Source organism: Lonchura striata, chromosome 2 (assembly GCF_046129695.1).
Source record: "Lonchura striata isolate bLonStr1 chromosome 2, bLonStr1.mat, whole genome shotgun sequence".
In the NCBI taxonomy this organism is placed as follows: domain Eukaryota; kingdom Metazoa; phylum Chordata; class Aves; order Passeriformes; family Estrildidae; genus Lonchura; species Lonchura striata.
In genome coordinates this window covers 42,692,154-42,712,091 of record NC_134604.1, presented here as the reverse complement: position 1 = coordinate 42,712,091, position 19,938 = coordinate 42,692,154, and the positions used below count along the sequence as shown (strand labels likewise).

General features: G+C 36.1%; 1 protein-coding gene across 1 annotated transcript in view; it reads right to left on the bottom strand.

The window, feature by feature from the left end:
* Positions 1 to 7,936: 7,936 nt before the first annotated feature.
* The window catches only part of DYNC2H1 (dynein cytoplasmic 2 heavy chain 1), a 143,665-nt gene continuing 131,663 nt past the window's right edge, over positions 7,937 to 19,938 (bottom strand). Inside the window, exons 86-89 of the mRNA XM_021529338.3 lie at positions 19,524 to 19,633; positions 19,126 to 19,207; positions 12,707 to 12,823; positions 7,937 to 8,511 (exon numbers count right to left, since the gene is read on the bottom strand). Of these exons, the coding sequence (XP_021385013.2) occupies positions 8,353 to 8,511; positions 12,707 to 12,823; positions 19,126 to 19,207; positions 19,524 to 19,633 (468 nt within the window). The 3' untranslated portion in view covers positions 7,937 to 8,352. The remainder of the gene's footprint in view (positions 8,512 to 12,706; positions 12,824 to 19,125; positions 19,208 to 19,523; positions 19,634 to 19,938) is intronic.

Below are 19,938 nucleotides of genomic sequence, written 5' to 3'. Positions count from 1 at the left end.
AGTTGCTTCACATTCCAGTAGTGAAGCATTCCACTGATGCCTAAAGAGGCTGGCCTGGAACAGAGACTAGAGAGAGTTAAAGGAATCAAGTAGGTATTTATTAAAAAGGCCTTAAAAAATATGCCTTGGGCAGTACAAGAGCCCACCCATGACTCCACCCAAGATAGACTCAAGGTGGATGCAAGTTGGATGACCAGTCATGAGTTTTCACACTCTTATAGGTTCTGGTCCATTCATATATTTAGGTTAATCGTCCAATAACAGCTTCAGGTTATGAAGTCCCATCCTCCCAGACTGCTCTCCTCAATTTGCTGTTGTTTACACTTTTTGGGACTGAAGTTGCAATGGTGTCCTCAGTTCTCAGGCTGGAAAAGGATTTTTTTGTCTAACTGAACTGTGAGGAGAACTTGCTAACACTTTATATGAAGTTCAGTGTCACACACTAAGGCAGTGCAGAATCTGGAAAATATGAAAGCTAAAACTTAAGACATCACCGCAATTCCTCAGCAAGCGTGGCAAATCCATTATTTGGGATTCTTCAATAATTTTTAGGGAGTTTGCCCCTTAATTTTTAGCTTTTATTTAATTTTGTTCTGTTCAACTTTCTGTTGTTTAGGAAATTGCCATATTTCACTTGCTTTTTTGAAATCTGCATTGGCTTTCTGCTACCTCAGTTTAGGCTGGTTTCCAGTTTCACCAGTCGGGACCTTTTCATTTCCATCCAATGAAATACAATTAATTAAGTAATAGTAGAATAAAAAATATTTCAAACATCGAGCTTAAGTTGTTTAAAAATGAGATTTACAGGGACTAGTTAAATTGGCATCACAGACCCAGGACAGGGTAATTTTGATTTGCTTGTGGCAACACAAATCTCACATCTCATCAGCTCACTCTGAGAAGCAGCTTTGTCCTATAAAGTGATCTGCTTGAAACATTCAGGTCTGTTTCTTATTACTTCAGGAGCTGACCAGGAAGTGCAGTCAGGATACTTTCATTTGTATTAATTCCTGTGATTCTGCTGTTCCTGCTCCAGGCAATCCCTAGCAGCAGGTGTGATACAGTCTATTCTTTGATATAAACTGGATCATAATTGCCAAGATGTGATAAAAACTCTTCATTGTCTCCTAACACATATTTCAATGGAGTTTTTCCTCATTTTATCTACTGTAATGGCCAATCACATATCAGATAATTTAGCTGGAGGGAGGGAAGGAAGGAAGGAAGGAAGGAAGGAAGGAAGGAAGGAAGGAAGGAAGGAAGGAAGGAAGGAAGGAAGGAAGGAAGGAAGGGCAAAGTAAAAATTGGCTGATTACCATTTTGCTACCTTTCAGGATAATCAATTCAGCATAAAGTTTACACAGATTGCCTACCCTTGGGCCCAGCATGTCTGAACATAGTAAAAGCAGTAAAATTAATGAAGACTTCTCCTTAAAGAAGCGTGCCATTGTACTGAAAAGCCACAGCAAGTATTCTTGCCTGGGATTCCTGCCTTGATAAAGATCAAGTAGGAAATTGAGATCCCCAGCTGTTGTAAAATGGCACAACACTACTCACTCTCTTCCTCCATTTCTCTCTCTCTCTCTCTCTCTCATTTTTTCTTGTTAACAGCTTAGTTCCTTTCCCCCAACTTTTCCCATATTGTACAAATCCCTGTATACTGTATCAATTTTTTTTTTTCTAACTCAATCCATAAATTAAAGACTTTTTAAAGGCTAAAAAATAATTTCTTTAAAACATGACTTACAAAAAATCCACACTGACCTTCCTTGTTTTTAAGATATTTGAGTATCACATTTTTTGGTTTACAATTTCAGTAGGATTTACACAGAAAAAAGTCTTTATGGAAGACTGTTAAAGAAAGAGAACTTTTCCTTCCCCTAGAACCACAGCCCACTTAAATGATAGGTTAGACACCTCACCTATTGACCAGAGAGGCAACATTGTGTTGGAGTTCCTTAAGTTTCTTAAGGACTCTTGGATGAGGACCTAATAACTTATTTCTTGCAACTCTTTTCTAGTTTATTCTAAAACTTTTTGTTTGACAGGTCAGTTTAAGATGATCCCTAAGGCTCATCCCTTATTTAAAAACCACAGACTGAGATGTCAGTATGATATCATATGTGACCCACACTCAGGTTCTCTGAAGTGAATTTTGATGCAAATAATTTAGGTTTCTGTTGTGGTCTTACCTTCCCTGAGTACTCTTTTTACACTTCATCTAATAACCCAATATTCCCCTTGGCAGGCATCTTGCTTCTGAAGTGTTCAGAACATTTATTTTTGGTTTATGCCTTGAGGTTCCTATAAATTGTTTTTGGCTTGGTCTATTATGGTTTAACATTTCATTCATCCATTTATTCTGTGAACTGCTTCATTTTCCATTGACTAACCCCTGAACTTGCTGATAGCTTATGAGGCAGCAGTAAAACTGAAGGACTTGCAGGTCATTTCTATATGGTGCAAAAGGTAAAAAGAGCAGAAGGACATTATTTTCTTACTGTAATTTATACAGTGTGCTTGAAATGATGAACATGTAACCAATTCACCAGGCAGAGGCATAGTATATTTCAGGTTGGAGGGAACACCAAGAGGTCCCCCAACAGCAGGATCAGCACTGAGGTTGGAACAGATTGCTCAGGGTCTTATCCAGTACAATCTTCAGTAATTCCAAGCATGGTGACTGGACAACATCTCTGGGAAACCTGTGCCTGATTATCCTCAGGGGCATAATATTTTTTCCTGTGTACAGTTATGACATCTTGTCCCCTCTCCTCCCAGCATGAAATTTGATAACCTCAATGTAGACAATGTCAAGCTGCCAATAAGTCCCTTCCCATAAAAGTTGCCTCTTATCCAGGCTGAAGATGGTCAATTCCTTAAGTTTTCCCCCATAAGTCATGTGCTTCAGCCCCTTGACTGTCTCAGTGAACTGTCTCAAGTTTTCCAATGTCTTGTTTGGACTTGCTCCAGTATGTCTGTGTCTCCCCTGGGGATCCCAGCACGGGGCCCACAATGCAGGTGTGTGTTGCCAATACCATGCACAGAAGGATCACCTTCCTCAGCCTGCTGGCCACACTCTCCCTGGTGCAGAGCAAGAAGCTGGTGGCCTTCCATGCTGCAAGGGCACCCTTGCCCTCACTGTTCCTTCTTCCTATGCAGACTCTGAAGATGTACAGAAATAGCTGCAAATGGGCCAGAGTGGTCAGTCAGTGCCTTTTCCACTTGCACAAACCAGGCATCTTGAAGAAAGGAGAAATTCATTTGCTGAATCACTTATTTCTAAAAAGACCTACATCACAACTAACTAGAAGCATATTTTTTTAAGATGTGGCTGCTTATTCAGCACTGCTGTAAGAAATTTCCTTTGGAACGGACTGTTGATGCAATGCTGTATAGACTATAAATTGTCTTTACCTTCCAAACGCACCTCAGTCCCCTGTGCCAGGCTCTCACCAGGATCTAGACCACAGTACCATCTAGTGGGAAACGCTGATATGACCGTGCCCACCCCAAGAGCGCTCTGAAGACATTGTCATTTCTTCCCGATCTCAGCAGGTAGAGAAAAGTGCATCAAAATCCTCTTAGGCATGGCAGTATAACCATGTGCGATTGTGTGAGGAGAACTCACCTTGCCAGGGGCTGAGACGAGTCAGCTCTGACAATGAAATTGCCTATCTGAAACATTTCATAAGCATGATTACTAATTACTTTTTCCAAGGCTGATCTGTTAATAAGAATAAGAGAATAAGATGGTAAGATAATATAAAATAAAAATAATAATAATAATAATCCATATTTGCTGCTCTGAAAAATTAAGTAGGTCTAATGCTGGAGGAAAATTATGAAGTCTATATCTATGACTTCTAAAGACAGCTGGGGCAGCTTGCTCTCTCCTGAGATGCAAAGGCAGTACCAATTCTGACACTTCTGTAGAAAGTGCTCCCAGTTAGAGTACACAGATCTGACATCCATCTAGGGCATCTTCTTACTGCAGTTCAGGCAGCTTCCCTTACAGGATCACCCAGCAGAATGAACAACAGACAGGGTATTTACACTGTGCTCAAATGACATGTGCTCTCAGATAATTTATGTGTTGGACAAGACACTGCAATGCAGATGGCTTTGATGAGGAAAAAGTAGAATTGCAGCATATTCTCAGGCAGGGTGAATACCCAAATTCTTGCACTGAATAGCCTGTCATGCACTCATTCTAGAACTAGCCTGTACAAAGATCTCTGGATATTCTATCATGATTATTTTTGTGCTATAATTAGGCCAAATTAACTCAACTTTAAAATAAAAGGAAATAACCACCTCAATTTCCACAAAGATCATACCCTAAGAACTATTTGTGAGGTACACTGTAGCCCATATTAACAACAGTTGTGAAGCTGTTCAAAGAACACCAATTTTGCTCCTTTATTTTCTAAAACAGGCCAGTGAATAGTCTTTCTTTTTGCACCAAACACACAGAAATACTTTTTTCTGTTGCTTTCTAGGTATCTTTGATAAAAGTCATGAGAAGTAGGAGGAAATCTAGATTTTAAAGACTGGCAGTTCTTAAAACACATTCATTTGGTGAGCTCTGCTGTAAGGAGCTTCAGTATCTGAAATGAAATGCAGCTCCAGGAGATGGGGCTGAGTTACACAGCCTCACTGACTGGAGGCCATGGGCTGAGGTGAAGGAGAATGAGGTCTCCCAGGCACATGGGTCTCCAGGGAAGCTTCTGATCCGTGAAGAGCTCCAGTGCACTGATGAAGCGGCACATCTTCAGAGGAGAACACAACATAAGAACACACAGAGGCTGAGCTTGTTTTCTCAAGCATGACCCACTTTTTATTGGTCTTCAGACTCTCCCATATCTAGTTTCTTATTCACACCTTTCATTTTCAGAAGATTAAAAATGTAAAAATTAAAGGGAATTAAAATGTCTATGTAAATCTTCATATGGAAATTTCTAGTCCTGGTAAAGTCTGCACATTTTTATTATGGTAACCAATATTAAGCATAATTTATTCAAACCCATTTTTGTTGTTAAAAGACAGCTTATCAGTTTAAGAACTCATATAATTCATATTTGATGCTTTTTGAGCATGGAATTCAGGTTATTCCCCCTTCAACTCTAACAATGATATAGCTGTTTGGGGACAAATTACTGCTGTTCTGAGTAATGGTCTCTGAAAGCTGAAATAAAGAAACAGAGGGGAAAGACAACTTGCATCACCAGTTCTATTTATACTCAGCATAACTTGCATAACTTGCCTTCCACTGCAGCATTTGTATTTTAGTGAAATTCTAGAAATTTTCGGGGAAAAAAAATCCTAAGTTAACTTAACTTAGCACAATAACATGAGGTATTCTATCAACATCATAGGTCTTGTTTCTGAAAGGTTGTTTACCCAAAATAGCACAAAGTGAGACTGACTCTTCAACAAACCTGTATTCCTGTTTGGGCACACAGCACGCTTTGTGTCAGTAGACTTGCAGTGAATTTGCTAAATGCACCAAAGAGCACATCTTGCAATGGATGACAGCACCAATATCTCACAGAAACTGATTGCTATAAGGTGTAAAAGGAAGAAACTGTTCCTTTTCAAAGATAAAATGAATACATGCATTTGTAAAAAAAAAAAAATGTATTTTAAAGACATTCAGATATTACTGCATAGTCTTCATTATTTTCAAAGGTTTTGTTATCCTTTTAAAGTTTTTCACTTTGCATTGTGTCACTTTGATTTCTGTTGATAACAATTTGCACTTCCTGAAGATTTGCCTTTCTCAAGTCTTCAAAGAGAGTGTTTACAGAGCAATGTGTGTTTTCTAAGATCTCTTTATATATCTCTTTTTAGTCTTACAAATTCCTATACCCTTGAAACGGAATAGCAGAAAACACTCTTTCAACCCTATGCAGACCATTAAGGCATTTCTGATGTTTTTATTTCTTATGTTTCCTGATTCATACTTCTCAAAGGCCTATGCATGTGATACAGCTGTACTTTGGTGGTAATAACGACTCTGCAGTTCTGTTTTTACTGCCAAAAATACAATTCCTATGATCTAGAGTAGCAGTTATCTACAGTGTCATTCATTTAGATTACAATGTTGTGTAGAAAGAAAGCACATTATTAAATGCAAACTGACAATATGTATAAAGGAACACAGGATAAGTAATTCCTTTTTTCCTCTTTAGGTCATCTGTGAGCCATCTAAAACATTAGGGTTATAACTCCAGTTATGAGAAGGAAAGCTTAGTAAACTTAATTCACTTAAACAAAGTAAGTATCAAACCCACTGCTTAATACACTGTGAGTGTAATATACAGCTCCCAAGGATTGGGGGTATTCCTGTGATGATAATATTATATAACTAAAAATCTACTAGATTTCAAGCTGAAAAATTAGCTTGACATTTAAATCAGTTTTTTGTCCTGTGCTGAAAAAAAACTAAAGACATCAAAGACACCTCTTTGAGGTGTCTCTTTGAAGAGAGAGCCTTTCACATCTGTAACAAAGATCAGCCTCAATGGGCTCCCACAGGATCTCTGTCCAAATAAATAAAAAAAAAAAAACAAAACTCAATGCTCCAGTTATAGCTAAACATTAAGAAGATTGGGTTTTCTTCATATCAGTCAGGGAAGGTCTTAGAAAGAGCAGAAGCAAATAGACAGTTCCAGTAATTTGAAGGGGCTCTACACTGAGAGAACAACCAAACAAAATGAGATTTAACCAAGCTGGCTAGCAGAAGGCTCTGACAGAAATGCATGAATGCATGTCTGGGAACAAAACTCCTGATGGTGTGAGCTGAGAAATATTCCACCGTTCTAAATCTGTGGCAATAGTGGATGATAGAAGAGGTTACAAACCTTCAGATAGGCCAGTTTTGGGGGATTAGGATACAGACAAGTCATCAGTAAGAAATTAAATCAGTTCCTGACCCTGAAATAGAGATATGGTGTGGTAGGTCGGGAGAAGTCTCTTTTATATTGGTTCTTTGTGATAGGATCAATATCTGTATATTAATAGAATCAGTAAGACTAAATATATAGCAAGAGGAATCTTGAAAGGAGAGACTTTAAAAAATAATCATATTTCTCTTGGCAATAGGGAAGACATTTTGAACCTTACAACAAGGAGAGAAAAAAATTTAAAAAACCAAATCAAGGAAATCCCTAGAATATTCTATTTATGATTCCTTTCAGGATTTCTATCTCTCGCTACTTTTATTTCCCATTACAGACTTTTATTTCCCATTACAAGATGGGTCATCAAAGCCACCTACTACGTCTCTGATCTTTACTTTCTCTGCAAGGTAGATTAAAAAAAGATGTATTATTTTCCAGACATCTTTATCATAACAGGTAGTTATCTGTATTTCTCTACCTGCCCACAAAAAAGAAGCTGGAATTCATAAAAGTCAGTATACAGAACCCTCAGTTTGAGATATATGATAGCTGAAATTCAGTCTAGGTTATGAAAATGTTGGATCCAAAAGGGAAAGTTGCAGCATATTCTTTACATGTGCCTATGGGAATTAAAAGTATGCCCTCTGCAAAACTTTTCATCTTCAAGAAAGTCTAGTATGGAAGAATATTTTCTCTCTTTTGGTGTTTTTGTTTGTTTGTTTGTTTTGGGGTTTTTTTTTGTTTGATTGATTGTTTTTTTTTTTGTCTAAGGAATCGTTTGGCTATTGCAGGCCTTTATGTGCATGTTTTTACTGGAACTTAGTACAGTTTCATAATTTTTTTTCAGTAACTTCTGAATAATACTCATGTCAGTAATCTAACTTTGTAACTCCACACGAAGTCTGTCAAAGTCCTATTATTTACTACCTATACAAAGAAATCAAATACAAGAAAAACATTATTAAAAGAGACTGAAACATTTATCCTGATTCTTCTTTTCAAGTAAAACATTAAATTTCAGATACAAAAGGTAAGTTTTTAAATTTTGTTTTATTAAATAACAGAGGCATATCAATAACAGTTTCAAAAGGATAATGAAAAAATATCAAAGAAAAAATGCTGACTTTGAATTTTTATTCAATATTTCTGAGCAAAACAGAAGAGATTTCAACAACTTCAAGAAAGAAATATAGCACATTACAATCTACATAAACAATCCAAATTAGCAGTTTACTAATAGTGCCATGTTAATTTTTACAATATCCCACAAAGATACACTGAAGTTCCATCAAGTAGAATTATTTGAATATATCTTAAAAAAATAAGCAGGAATTAATAAACCATCGCTTTAAAAATATAAAAGCAATTAATCTAAAGTTCTATTTTAGTAAGTAAGAAATTAGATATTTAAAAGTATCTTAATTTCACAAGTTAATGGAGTTTCAGATTACTGATTTTTCAAAAATAAAGCAGCTCCACATTGAATCCACTGGTCTTGGTTTCCTCCACAAGGTACATCAATATTTGTCACCACACGGTCTCTCTCCACACTAGTGTAGACTGGTAAAGATATGCATTCCTCTGGAGAATATGGACCATATGCATCCTGTCAACAAACAAGCACTTAATTATTACATAAAAATACAACAAAGCATGAGAAAGCAATATTCTCCACTGGTATGGTATCTAAACTTAAGACACAGTTTGGACACTGCAGCCTTGAAGAAAGTCCTCATTCAGGGCACTAAGGAGAAGGATTGAAAGAAGCAGAGACTTCACAAAAATTTCTCTCTCCATAACTTAAACACCAGGAAGGAAGTAACAAGGTAACTACATATAAAAACATATATACGTATATATATGTAGTTTATATATATACTACATATAAAAATCTTCCTTCAGCTAAAGCCTTCCTAACAATCACACATCAGAAGGGTTCTGCAAACCAGACTAAGGGAAGTGTAGATCAGTTTTCTGCAGGGAGAAAGCTGCTGAGGAGCCCCTGTGCTGTAGTGTGGGGAGCAGCTATCCTGGCAGGCTGGAGTGCTGCGGTGCCTGTGCCCTGGCAGACCCCTCCATCCCTGCAGCAAACACTACCCTCCTCTGTCAGAACTCAAAACGTCTCTCAGACATTTTTAGAGGTTCCAGGCCCTGGTCAGAAGCATTTTAGACCCTGGCAGGCAGCTGGAAAACAGCTGTGATTTTGAGTTTGAGCCATGGAAGGAGTTACCAACTTTGGAGGTGGAACAAGAAGTCACAAAAGTTTAGATATTATAGTAGAAGTAGTTACAAAGTAGAAGGAAGAATTTTTTAGTGTTTTAGAGGGGGGTTTTAGCACCTGTACAGGGGGGTTTTTACTTTGTACTTGGGGGTCAGAAGTTTTAAGATGAGGAATGTAGGCCGGTCCTGTTCCTCCTCTTTCTTCTTCCTTGCCTCCATGTTCTTGATGATTTTGGCACTTATGGATTGGTTTAGAGTAGAAAAGCACCATTTAATATAGGTAGTAGGTATTGGAGAAAAACTGTAAACATGTATCACATAATATATCATATAAAAGATAGCAGCAGCCCTGGGCAGGGAGAGAAGAAGCAGACAGCAGACAGAGAGGATGTCAGGGTGTGTGTGTGCCTCTGCCTAGGCCGCTGACCAAGCAGCCGCAGCCCAAGAAGACAATCTTTTAGATAATTTAACAATAAACTGCCTTGAGACCGAACAACAAGAGGCTGTAGAGTTTTTCTTTGGAAGCACGGGTTGGAGGAGAGACTTTTCCACCACACGGAACCCCTGAACCAGGCCGGGGTTCCGACACTCCTCTTGTGGCACAGCCCTGGTGTGACCTGAGATACCTGCAAGCATCATGCTGCAGGAACTACAATCCAAGAAACCTCACCCCACCCGTTCCAGGCTACTTTATTGAACTGCTCCTCTCTGCTGTCTGTACTACAAACTGGATGCAGTCTCCTCCTAGGGCTTTGCATGGGGCATTGTCCCGAAGTGTGACCACAGAACTGAGCTCAAAGACTCCGTCTAGACTTCCTACAGCACCTAATTTCAACCCATGACGTATTTAGTTACTGCAAATAGTTCAGGGTTTGATTCAAATGGTATATATTAAGCGTGTTTTCTGTCACACTCAAAATGTCCCATCCTGTCAACAAGAAATGCCAGATTTTCAAGAACCAAATAACAAAGCAGAATACTTGTCAGAAAAGAATTTTAAATAAAATTGTGTCATTTTAACTCAAATCACATCGAATGTGAGTTAGTGATGCTCCAATATTAAAAATTAACTAAAATCAGGAAAAAGGAAATACGCAAACCATAACTGTTTCAAGCACTTTGCCTTGCATGTGAAGTGTAAAGTCATTACTGAAGAATTTTGCTTTTCCTTTTGAAAATCAACTTCCCCCATCTTTTGGACAAGTGTTTCAATCCTTGCAGAAGATCTATGTGTGGTAATATTTGTATAGAGTAACTTAATAATGAGAACTCAGCTCTTCTCAGAAGGATTGTACTTACCCTATTTATCCTTTGGTTAACACTACTGAAGAAGACAAAATATTAGCCAGACTGAGAGTGAAATGTCAATCAGAGAATTTAAATTTTGCCAAAGTTGGGAGCCAGAAGCTGGCCAGTTTGCTTTCAAAGACCTGTTTTTACACTTTTTAGGAATGAAATATCTGTTCTTGTGCCTTTCTCAATCCCACTGATGTTTTAAGGAATCACATTATTGGAGGGTTAATACCATTCTGTGAAAGTCTTTTTTGAGTCACTTATGTCCTTGGCTTATGTACAAGGGCATAAATCCTTATGCCCTTGGCTTAAGTACAGTCCAAAAGTTCTCTTTGTCAGACTGCCTCACACACAGTTCCTTCTTCTTTAGTGACACACTTCACAGCATGGGATCCATCAGTGGATTAAAACTAGAAAGGACCTTCACAGTTTAATGAGAATAAGCATAATGTTAGTAGCTCAAAATATTCTGTTTAGAGCACTGCAGGATTTTGAGGGGCTTCTCTCAGAGAAATTCTGTAGGCTTCTTTATGTTTGGTTGAAAATTACTTCAAAACATTACATTATACATATACTTTTGCTCAGTAGATTTCAAAAGATGCATTTCTGGAGAAAAGAAACCAAGTTCAAACCCTAAAAATTCCAAGAAAATATGTTCAATTTTATGCACGCTTTTCCTAAGGAGAGGCAATGAAATTAAGGGAAATTAATGATATCCAATTCTGCTTTGGTTTCTGAACACAGTATTTGATTATAGTAAATTTTGACAGTCATTGTAAAACAACTCAAGTGTAGACCAATTCAGAAAAACTCTCCTTAGAGACCCTGTGCAGTGTCAAGTTGGGCAGTTGACAAGTTATGGCCTGTGTTTTCTATGAATTCTATTTTTTTGCCAACACAAAGATGTCAGCTGTTATCAATTTCAAATATAAGTACATGTGAAAAAGTTTAATTAATTGATTATTGAAGTATCTAATTTTTTAATTTTATGGATAAAGCTCTCTGCTGATTTCACATGAAACTTTTGCATCCTACCTTTGCAGTTTAAAAAATAGTCTTATTCAGAAAAATACTAAAAATCTTTTTTATTTCAAATACAGGCTAAATGTCTTTCAGAACAATGGGAGGACTACTTAGAATTGTCATTAAAAATGTGTTTCCATTTGGTGTTACTATGGAAAACCACACATATTATCATCCATCACTGAGCCAATATATTATAATATCTGGCAATTCCCATTACCACCTCTCAAGTAAATAAGAAATCTGTTTACTAATCTGAAAAAAACAAACCCTGTAATTACTGAAAAACTGAAAAATCTTTCATTGGTCAGCTTTGGAAGAGGTTGTATAATGTTTTAATTTTTCGTCTTTTTTAAAAAATTTTCATTCCTAACCAAGCTGGGAGCAGATGGTGGTGGCTAGGATTTACTTCTGTGTTCAAGGTCTAAACCTGTTGACATTTATACTTCTAATGCTGTACTATAATATGATTCTATATTTCCCCTGCTGGAAAAAAAAATGAGAGAAAAACAAAGTTGAGATACAGCAGTGTGTTAGCAATGGAGCTCCTTGCACAAAATCTGTCACAATACACAAAGGTCATCATAGTGGTCTAGGCTGTCTCTAGAGTCACACCCGGAGAGATTCATCCCAGATGTCTTCGGATGGGATGGGCTTCCTAAATGTAGGTGGGATGAATTTTGTAGTAAGCAATTTTTTAACACCCTTGAATACATTCTGACTTATTTATCAGTGATTGCTATGTCAATTGGAGGGCAGAAGCAGTAGCAGTTTTTACTGTTTGGATTACTTTGCTTTCATCTTAAAATCTGCAAGCACTGGCATTTTTTTAAAATTAGTTTAAGTAGGAAAAAGGCTTTCTTTGCTTACAGCTCACATCATATTCTCTCTTTTTTTATTACCACTGCATTTTACTTTAATATTTAAAATGCACAGAAAATATATTCTAGGAATCAACTCCCAAACACATGTACATATTTACTAAACACGGGTTTGAAAATATGTTAATGTTTTTAAAAGACAAAGAGACAAAGGTATGGCTGAAATAAAACCCTTGCCTTCATCTAAGCAATACAAGCTGAAGAATATTAACAAAATTACAATAAGTTAAATAAAATAAGCAACTGCTTTTCCTAGTAAAGACTGGAATTTTTCTTTTGAAACAAAAGGAAAACAGGTCAGCAACATCATACTGAAAAGCTACTACACAGGAAAAAAATCAAATTATGGGTCTTGAAAGTTTAGGGCTTTTAATAATTTAGTACCTGTGGAATCCAGGCCATGTAACAAGGGAGAACAGATGACACACTGGGAGAATCATGCAGATTTTCCGAAAGTCGATTTCCATCGAAACGACAACCTTCCAGTTGTAAGCCACTGATCTGCCATGGAAATATAAAATATTCAAACATAAATAACAGAATTAAAATGTCAATAATGATTACACTGTACTTTAATAAATGATGAACCTTTTTACTGTGACAAACTTTTTAAATAACAGGAAACTAATTACTGTTATATTCTTTGTGAGTATAGGAAACATGATTTAAAAGCAAGATCTGAACCACACTTCACTGTGAACTTCCTCTGATTTGGAATCACATTCTTTGAAATGTCGGAGAAAAACACCTGTAAATGCCATCACTTATGGAACTGCAGTTGCCTGGCGTTAGACTAATGGAAGTATGGTAGCAACAGCCAAGTTCACAATCATTACAATGTTGAGAAGAAGAACAATCACTGCAATAAGCATGACTTCCTGCTTGGAAGTCTGAGCCCAGCTTTCAAAGAATGGAATGCGCAGCTACGCAGCTTCAGCAGAGGCAAACAAAATACACTGAAATAATATGAGATAAAAATTTATTTAACAAACTCAAGACTTCTTAGACATATTGCTGTTTGGCAAAAAATTAAATAAGAATCACAGATGCTGCTTTAAGTAACTATACAATGCTTTTGTTTGCAACATGTTTCAAGTGTTTTCTTTTAATTAAGTAATTTCAGCCTCTGAATTACATGTTGTATTTTTTCTTCTCTGGAGTATTCCATAAGTTAGTGATATCTATTCTAGATTCCTTAAAAAAAAAATCCCCAAATTTGCTGATAGCTTTATCTTCCTCAATTAAAAATGCTACTACTTTGATAATAGTAATAGCAATAGCAATAGTAATAGTAATAATAATAATAATAATAATAATAATAATAATAATAATTTTTTTTGGCCCGCTGAAGTGAGAACTTCAGTTTTAACAGTAATAAAACTTAATTCAATAATAACTTTCATGCAGCTTTTCAAAAGGCTAACTATCCACCTGCAGCAGATCTGTAACTGAAGCTATAATCTGAAAATCATCTGCCTGTTATACTATCATATTAAAGCCCTGAATTAAATTTATCATACTGAGGTTGGTTTTCACCAAATGCAAGGTTCATAAAGCAGTGCTGGAATTAGGAAATACAATGTTGCTGAAAATTGGATGAGTGATCACATAAGCAAAATGGAGAAAAATGTCATTTGCTAATATATCTTCCCTTGCAAGATATTTTGAAACATCTATCAGATTGAAAAAAAGGGTTGAAGTATGATGTTACAATGAAGATCGGTATCACAGAAGACAACATGGATATAATTTCCTCAAGTAATTTTAGTATTCTAAAATTATGTATTTTACATCAAAAGATGGAATTAAACAGTAACACAATGTGAGTTACTGTCATGCTTGAAAAGCAATGCTTTCCTCCTCAGTGTTAGGGGTTTTTCATTAAGAATATTTTAACTGTAAACTAGCTAAGATTACATTTTGCATTTTTAATATCTAATTATTCTTTTGATTGTAGACAGGCCATTACAGTATTCAAGAATTTGCTTTTTCAAACTCATGTTTCTCTTTCAATGCTGAGCTGGGGAGTCTTCCCTACAATGTGCAGATGTACACATTCTAATATGGAAAAAAAACCAGGTTATAAACCATGGCATTAAAAAATGAAATACAACAAATCTGTGCTTCTCCTTGGACAGACAGTGACCAGAGAAGTGACAATGTTCTTTGGAGCAATCTGTGCTTCATAGAGACTAGGACTTACAGTGAAACCCCCAAAGCTGTGGATAACTTGAGCCAAAACAACCCCAAATGGAAAGTTCAGAGTAGACTTTTTGTCTAACTTTTACACAAATTTTAGAAATATTCATTTCCTATGTTATTCCTTCTATCCTTCTTGCTTTCTGCAGGGAATATTTTTAGGGACCACAGTTAAATAAGTAACCTTGGCAAAGTTATTGCACAAAGATTGGTCTAATGAAGAGGTTTTAAAGTTTGTTGCAAGGGTGTACAAAGGTCTGGCCATCCTAAACATTTCTGAAAGAAATTTCTATAGAAGTAGAAAAAAATATTGAAAAAACTATTTACTGCATGTTTCTTCTTTTGATATTGGCAGTCCCTTTGACATTATAGTTATGTAAAATACCATTTGATCTCCTGGAAAACCCCTGGAAACCAATGGTAGAAACTCCTTTGAAGATTAAGATCAAATTTTTACTTTCATTGAATATTAAAAGACATTAAGGAAACAACCCAACACTACTAGAACAATGTACTTTCCAATACCATTTGACTGACTATGCCCATAGACATGTTTTCATTTCTATAAAAAATAGTACAGAGAAATTACAAGTACTATGAAGGACATGAATTTCACAGCATCTGTAATATAATCATTGTATCTTTGAAACTCACCAGAGAGTAATGGCAGAAGTTGAAGATAATTTTTAATTCTTATAATGAATTTGGCTGTTCACAGCTATCGGTACTATTTTAGGTTCAAAAAAGTTATTTTTACACATTACAGACTATATTTCTTTGAAATACCTTTGTAGAAAGTGTGCTGATACCATGGTCCAAAGCAGGCCTGTTTCCAAATTTCAAATTCTCTGCAACAGATTTTCCCTTACTAATTAATGCCATAATTTTCCACTACACGATCCAAACTGCAGCAGATTTTGGGAAGTCATATTTTCACTTCATTACCTCTACAGGCCTCCATCATTCATTTATTGATATTTCAGGATGGAGGTATACTGTAAAAAAAAACCTCTCAGGATGCCTTCTAATAATATATCTGTCAGTTGCTAAGAGTATAGTTTTGATATTAACACTCGTATATTTGAGACTCTCAGTAATTTTTTATTTGTCACTATGCATATTAAGTTCTACCCAAGGTGAAATTACTTATTACCCAATAAGTCTCTTGCCATGTTTCTTCCTTTCTTTCAGTCTTTTCTACAATACAGAAAATGGAATGCCAAAAGGAATGACTACCTGCTGTCGTACAACAGCACAATCAGTGCACAAAGCAAACAGAAGAGATGCATTTGCATATCAATATGTGATTTTAGTGCAATAGCCATACATTTTCAGTACCTTTTGTTAAAGCAACCTGGAGTGATATTAAAGAAGGTGTAATTTCATACAGATTGATTTTAAGTGATATTGAGGAAGGCGGAATTTTATACAGACAGATTCTAAATCAAATATTCATCACATCCTACTAGAGGAGATCGACTCCACATCATGCATCTAAACCATCACCTGAATTAACACTGATAATTTAACATCTGATTTGATAATTCATATAAGACTAAGGTGTATTCCTGGCCTGATTGAGTGTTCCTCTGCCTACTTTGCAGTTTCAATGACAGTTTTGGCACTGCGTGCTTCTAACTTACAGATGATCATAGGGTCAATTATTTTTATTTTTAGGCATAGAAATGTCAACCATCTACAACTGCTGAAGCTTGATGCCATTTTTTAAAATCACAGCAAGATTGAGAAAGCATTTTCATCATACAGATTGTAAGGAAATCTTCTTTTTTCCCTTATCACAGAACAAATTCTAAGCCATCAAAACCTTTTAAAATAAAAAAGTAATAAAAAATCTTGAAGAATATGCCTTCAAAACCATGCCTGACAGTCTTCCTAAGAAAGCTATATGAAGTATGTGTGACTATCAGGTTTAAATTCACCTGCATTCCTACTTGTGCCAGTCCTTCAACAGAGACAGTCCATTAAGCCTTTAAATATTTGTGGACTTATGCACAACCCTCCCAGACCCTGAAACAGTGTCCCCAAACTCTGTGAGTACAGAATTAAATCTCTCAGTGGAGTTAATTACATAAGGTGAAATAATAACATTAGCATCAATTGAGACTGATAAACCTCAGAATAGCCTATACCATGGTATGGTTCCTGCAGGGGAGTCTGATAAGCTACAATTTCTGATTTAGGTGGGATAAAACAAGCTATCTCGCCACAGTTTGTGTTTAAAGACTTATCTATTCTGCTGATGGAATTATTTTTTTTTGAGTTCCTACTCAGAATAGGTTCCCATTCAACAAGGTTAGCCTGAATTCTTGAAACTGCAGATAAAATATTTACTTTACCAGTATTAAAATTCATACTGCTCTGGTGAACCAACTTTAATGTACAATCCAGAGGATCCTTATCAAATAGGAGGATCCTTATCAAATATTTTAGAGAATTATTTTTCTGAATCAATGACACTTTTATGGCCTAGTTACAGTCCTTGTGGTATATAGCTTTACTAATGGGAAAGTTTCCCCTCAGTTCTCCATGAGCATGAGGAAGGACTCATGGTAGGGAAATTTAAATATTCAGCATTGCAAATTGTTCCATTCATCAAAGACTAAGAGGAGCAGTGAAAATACTAGTAATTTCTTACTAATAGAGAATCAATGAGTATTTCTCTTCCAGAGGAAAAGATAATATTCAAATCAAGTGAAGAAACTTAACAGGATTCTGATGTTTTGCTAAAAATAACCACTCACTGAACTGCTTGTTCTATTCCTGGGGCAGAGAATTTCCTCTTAAACAAAATTTTCTTTTGATTTTCAATCCCTCTTAGAACATGACACATTCTTGTAAAGCAATAGATCATATATATTAACCTTTCTGCATACACATGATATAGACTGCTAACAATGTACTTTAACTAGCATTGCCAAAAATTTACCACATAAATTCTCAAAGAGTAAAACATTTTAAACTTCAGTTAGAAGTTTAATAAAAACTGGAGTACTTTTGCAAAACTTTTTCCTCTCATTCTTTATTTGCCAACCAGCTCTTTCAATCTGGCAACTGTAAAATATTGTGATATTTTTTAATATATGAATATACTGAGGTAATGTCATTTAGGAGCTGAGGTACTTGACATTGACTTCTGACATTTTTCAAAAATATTAATATGGTTTTGAAGACCTTCAAGCTTCTACCATCTGCAGAAGATAGCTAGCCTACAAGAATGACTGGTCTGAGATGTGAAACTTAGTTTTGACTTACTGCTATGGCCTTAGAAGCCTTGGCTGAATCTGTAACCTCAGACCATATTATTTGCAGACTCTGAGGTTTGTCATATACCAGGTTTATACCAAGCCCTAAAAGTTCCCTGGTTTATTTATTTGCAAGTTCTACACCGCTGTCTTCTCATGCTTCCTACGAAAATAAGCAGCAATCACTACTCTTATTTAAATATCAAGATTGAAGAATTTGCAAAATTATATTCTCTAGCTCCAACAGGAATTAATTCAACAAAGTTCAAAAGACTGCACTGTATTTAGGGCAGATTGGATGATTACAGTTATCTTTACTGGCTTTGCAATATATTAATATTTTAGGAATATGAAATCTTACATATTCTGTACTAACAGATTTTGGCAGTGTCAGGAGCCAGTCCATATCTTCCACAGCCTTGTGTCTGTCTGCATTACCAGTCTAGAGAAGGTGCCCTGCCTCTTGTTCTCTCTCTCCTAATCCAGCAATCTCTGTTTTAGCTCCATGGGTCCAACAGTTGCTGTTAAGTGCCCTGCATTGGGCACAAGTGGCTCTGTGAGGATGTGGTTTTAAGGGCTGTGCTCCATGCTGAACACAGAACTTAGAGCTGTGCAGCATCATTTTGGGAAGACACAGCCTGTGGGAAGACACAGCACAGAAAACTTATTTTGTCAGTTCCCTACAAAATTAAGTTAAAAAAATGCTGCACAGAGAGTACCTTTGTGCTGAGCAAAGGCAGTTTTACCTGGAATGTTAAGAAGCTAAATCAAACCATTTGAGGATTAGTCTCTACTTTGCTTTCAAAGCAATCAGTAGTGACTTTATGGCTGCTGGCTGTAGGCTTAACTAATCATTAAAAAATTGTTGGGTTTTTATCTTATTAAAAACTAGTCATCTTATAGTTTACTTTGGTTTACTTCCTCAGTAGTTTCCTTTCAGTGATTAAAGAAATGCTAACACTTGGCCTTGGGCTTACAGATTTACATGTGTATTTCCTCTGGCTAGCAGCCACTCTACCTGGACAAGAGTGAGATTTTAACTCATAAAATTGCAGCTTCAATTTTCATCTAAGAGGTGGTTGAGGAGAATGGACCAATAGGTTTAATTTTAAAAAGAGAACAGTGACCAGGGAGGGGAAAAAAGATAACTGCCTTCCTTTTCTAATTTCTGTAGAATTTTGCACTGCCATTTTAGTAGCTGTATACCATTAACCAGCCTTTTTCTCCCAGATACACCAATTATTTATAGCTCAGTTTTCCAGGAAGTGTATGGACAGATGATTTGGAATATACTGATAAAACATCCTCACAAAATCCTAGTAAAATATCCTAGTAAAATACCTTAACTTGGAGTTTGCCTTCCTGTATTCGCCCTTTCCATGAAGCTGCAAATTTAAGACTGTCCACTGAACACCTCATTACTCTGCAATGAAAACACACAGACAGTGAATCTTACAGATGTGTAACAACAGGATATCAAACACAAAACAAAACTCAATGTGTTTTCAATGTGTACCATATCCTAAGTCTTACTTTGAAGAAAAATAACGGAAAAAAAACCACAACAATCAGCATTGAAACAAGTAACAGCTATTTTACTTAAAGAAATAAAAATAAGATTATTGATGACAACAATTGACGTAACATTTGGGCTCTGTGTCCTCAAAATGAAATAACCATCCTCACACATAAGGAACAATGGCACATTAGCACAAATAGGCACATTATTTTTCCCTCACCTTGCAGTCTCCTGGCGCAAGGCATTGAGAAATGTGTCTGGATGAAACAGCTCAGAAAGGTCAAGGGTATCTGACAACAGTTTCTGTTTTTCTGCTTTTTCTACCCAATTCTAAAAGAGAGAATAAAAAACAACAACAACAACAAAAAAAGAAATGAAATCCTGAAATAACTGAAATTATTACTTGATTTTTCAACATTTTGAATTAATGTGGGTATGTCAATTATTATGATTAATGAAAAAGTTTGTGTAAACAAACCTCAAAGCTTAATATTAATTTCTATTATTTCATACTGGCAAAAAGTAAATTAATACCCCTGTAAAATATAAAGAAAATGAGCAGTTTATGTGTAACATGACTCAGCCATTGTAAATAAACTCATGTTTCATTCTTTGTTAATTTGCAGCTTACTTTG